Source organism: Triticum aestivum, chromosome 2D (assembly GCF_018294505.1).
Source record: "Triticum aestivum cultivar Chinese Spring chromosome 2D, IWGSC CS RefSeq v2.1, whole genome shotgun sequence".
NCBI classification, from domain to species: Eukaryota; Viridiplantae; Streptophyta; class Magnoliopsida; order Poales; family Poaceae; genus Triticum; species Triticum aestivum.
In genome coordinates, this window is record NC_057799.1 from 343,141,066 (window position 1) to 343,144,169 (window position 3,104).

General features: G+C 46.8%; 1 protein-coding gene across 1 annotated transcript; it reads left to right on the plus strand.

The window, feature by feature from the left end:
- The first annotated feature begins 569 nt into the window (after positions 1 to 569).
- Positions 570 to 2,780, plus strand: LOC123053065 (dCTP pyrophosphatase 1). The gene is made up of 2 exons (XM_044476447.1): positions 570 to 897; positions 2,276 to 2,780. The coding sequence occupies exons 1-2, from the start codon at positions 736 to 738 to the stop codon at positions 2,615 to 2,617; spliced, it is 504 nt and encodes a 167-aa protein (XP_044332382.1). The 5' UTR covers positions 570 to 735; the 3' UTR covers positions 2,618 to 2,780.
- The last annotated feature ends 324 nt before the right edge of the window (positions 2,781 to 3,104 follow it).

Below are 3,104 nucleotides of genomic sequence, written 5' to 3' on the forward strand. Positions count from 1 at the left end.
CGGGAGCGCGCGCGGGCGGAAGGGTTTTGGGAGGAAATGGTGATGGCTGCCACCGACCAGCGGGCCAGGGGAGAGGAGTAGTCGCGCACACGTTCGTCTCGTGTCCGCGACGACGCAAATCCGGCTCAAAATTGGACCGAGAATGGGTTGCCATGCGGACGCCAAGTGGACGCGCGTCCATTTGAATCGGCGCGTTGGACCACCTTTTGTGTGCGCGCCGACCCAAACGGACGTCAGCGGACGAAATTGGTCGCCCGTTGGAGTTGCTTTAAGGGTCTTGGTTGAACAATAGAACCATGGCGCGGTTGTATGTGGTTGTGAAATTATTTGGACACATCTCTGCAAGCCGGACGACGATCACAATGGCACCGGGTTGGATAAGACGAATGTTTGGTGCACCGGTTTTTCTTTTTTTTGGTGCACCGGTTTTTTTTTTTGAGATAGCGAACCGCTCATGGGTGCACCGGGTTGATGTGTTTGACTGTTGTCAATTCCTCGGAAGCGTGCTTTTCACTCGAGCGGAAACCTGACCGGGCGGAACTAAATTCGCGCACCATTCAGCTTCCCACCCCCAAATAAAAACATATCTAGGGTTGCTCCTCCGGCTGTCCCCTTCCCCTTGTCGTCCTCTCTCCTCCGGTACCCCATATAAAGCCGCCTCGTCTTCTCCCTATTCTACTGTCACAGCCTCTGCAAGTCTTTACCGTGTGCTCGGGCGGGCGCGGGCGGCGGAGGATGAATGCTGTTGTGTCGGAGGAGGCGGGCGCGGGCGGCGGCGCGGCGGCGGCGGCGGCGGCGGCGGTGACCCTGGAGGAGCTGAGGAAGAAGATGGCCGACTTCGCCAGGGAGAGGGATTGGGAGCAGTACCACAGCCCAAGGAACCTCCTGCTTGCTCTGGTCCGCCCCTCTGACTCATTTCTTGATTTCTCCCCTCTGAACCTCTCTTTGGTTATTTAGCTTTTTTCTTTGTCCTTGTAGATTCATTTGGGGGCAATTTTCTTGGTGAATTACTGTTGGAGATCTTATTCTTTATGATCCTTATTATTGTTTGTACCTGGCTGTTTTTATCCTTCTGCGTTTGATCTGTTTTCTAACTTTTATCCTTCTGCGTTTGATCTGTTTGTTACTATCGTTCTAGGAATAGCAAATAATGTTCGTGTTTTTTTTTCTATTCATGAGGTAAGGAAATCATTAATTGTAAAGATTTGTCTTCTTTTGGGCAAATCTTTTTTGCTGCTTCTCTGACTCTTTCTAGTCTCATTTTACATTCTCAAGGATGGTGAGCTCTTTATTTTGACTTCTTGGGAGGATAAGCTGTTGAAATTTGGCTTGCTCTTGTTTTTACTGTCACATAAAACGCACCTGAAGTTATAATAACCCTGTATTCCTTTGACCTGCCCAAATACTCCTTTCATTTTTATTTTACTCTGCATATTAGCTTTGTCTTAAATTGATCTTTATAAACTTTGGCCAAGTTTCTAGAAAAAATTATTAACATCTACAATAAGCGGAGTAACTGCACAATTGCTCACAGATTCCATATAATGTGTACCTTCCAAAACCATTTAGGGCCTCTTTGATTTGCAGGATTGTCAAAATAAAGGAATAGAAAAAAATGCAGGAATAGGATGACATGTCCCATAGTATCCTACATGATTTGAAAGAATATTTGATAGCGCGGGAAAAACAAAGGAATTCTACAAAGATGTTTGAGTGGATGGAAATTTTCCACTAAAATATAGTACAAATGGATCCTATGAAAAAATTCCCAAGGATGCCAATCCTACGAATCAAACGAGCATCCCAGGAAAAATTCCTAAGGGTTCAAATCCTCCAAAAATCCTATGCAATTCCTTTGAATCAAAGGAGCCCTTATATCATGATATAAACAGAGGTTTGTAATAGGTATGGTAACGTCACCCATCGTGTTGAAATGTCCTCTGTTTGTTTCGTATTATGAACCCATAAATCATAATCATGATAATGTTGGACTACTTTTGTTTGTTTGCTCTTGCTTATATGAAGGCAAAACTAAGATTCAGTAAAGCAGGGATCCTATTTTCATACTGTACTAGTATAGTACTACTACCACATAGCTGTGCTGGAGAAAGCAACTAAAAAGGCATGTACCATAATTCATACTGCCCTGTTTTGCCAACATTTGCGCTGCCAATAGAAAAGGCAAATGTTGGAAGTCTGTAGGCTGTAGCTACTTTATATGCACCTGTAGCTCATCCGGTGGTGTAATGTGGTTTGTGATACGTTGTGGGTGCAGGTGGGTGAGGTGGGGGAGCTCTCTGAGATATTCCAGTGGAAAGGGGAGGTGCCCAAGGGGCTGCCCGGGTGGGAAGAGAGGGAGACGGAGCACCTCGGTGAGGAGCTCGCAGACGTGCTCCTCTACCTCGTCCGCCTCTCGGACATGTGCGGTGTCGACCTGGGCAAGGCCGCGCTGCGCAAGATCGACCTCAACGCTCGCAAGTACCCCGCCGGGCCCGGCTGCAGGCCATCCAAGAAGGGCGCCCACTGCTCCGACGACACCGGTGACCGCCGCGATGATTGCGGCGACGTGGTGGCTGTCGTCCGCGCCGACGAGATCAAGGAGGAACATGCTAGCTAACAATGCGTCCTGAATCCTGAAACGTGTTGGTTCACCACTCTGAATTCTGCCTTGCCATAGGCAAGCATTTGGCTCACTGTCTAGTTCAATCATTTCTTTGGTTAGCAATGTGATCAGAACATCTGGTTTTCGTTAATCAAAAGGGTTGGATTTGCCTGCTCCACTGTCTTTTTTATTATTTTTGAGTTGCTCCACTGACCACGTCAGGTTTTCATGCTTACCTACGTGGAGAGAATTAACAATCCCTTCGTGGAATTTCAGAACGATTACACCTAAAGTTTCATCCATAATTTAACAACTCACAAGTAAATAGGCCATGGCCAGCCAACGGATCACATGTCATGAAATACAAAGTCTTCTCAGGTTATGAACCTGTCCGTAAGTCGCAGACCAACAATGGACCCCTTGTGCAATACTGCATTTAACAACAATACAGCAAGATACTATTCTGCCCCTCGGATAGCTGGTGTTCAGAAATTCTTTAAGG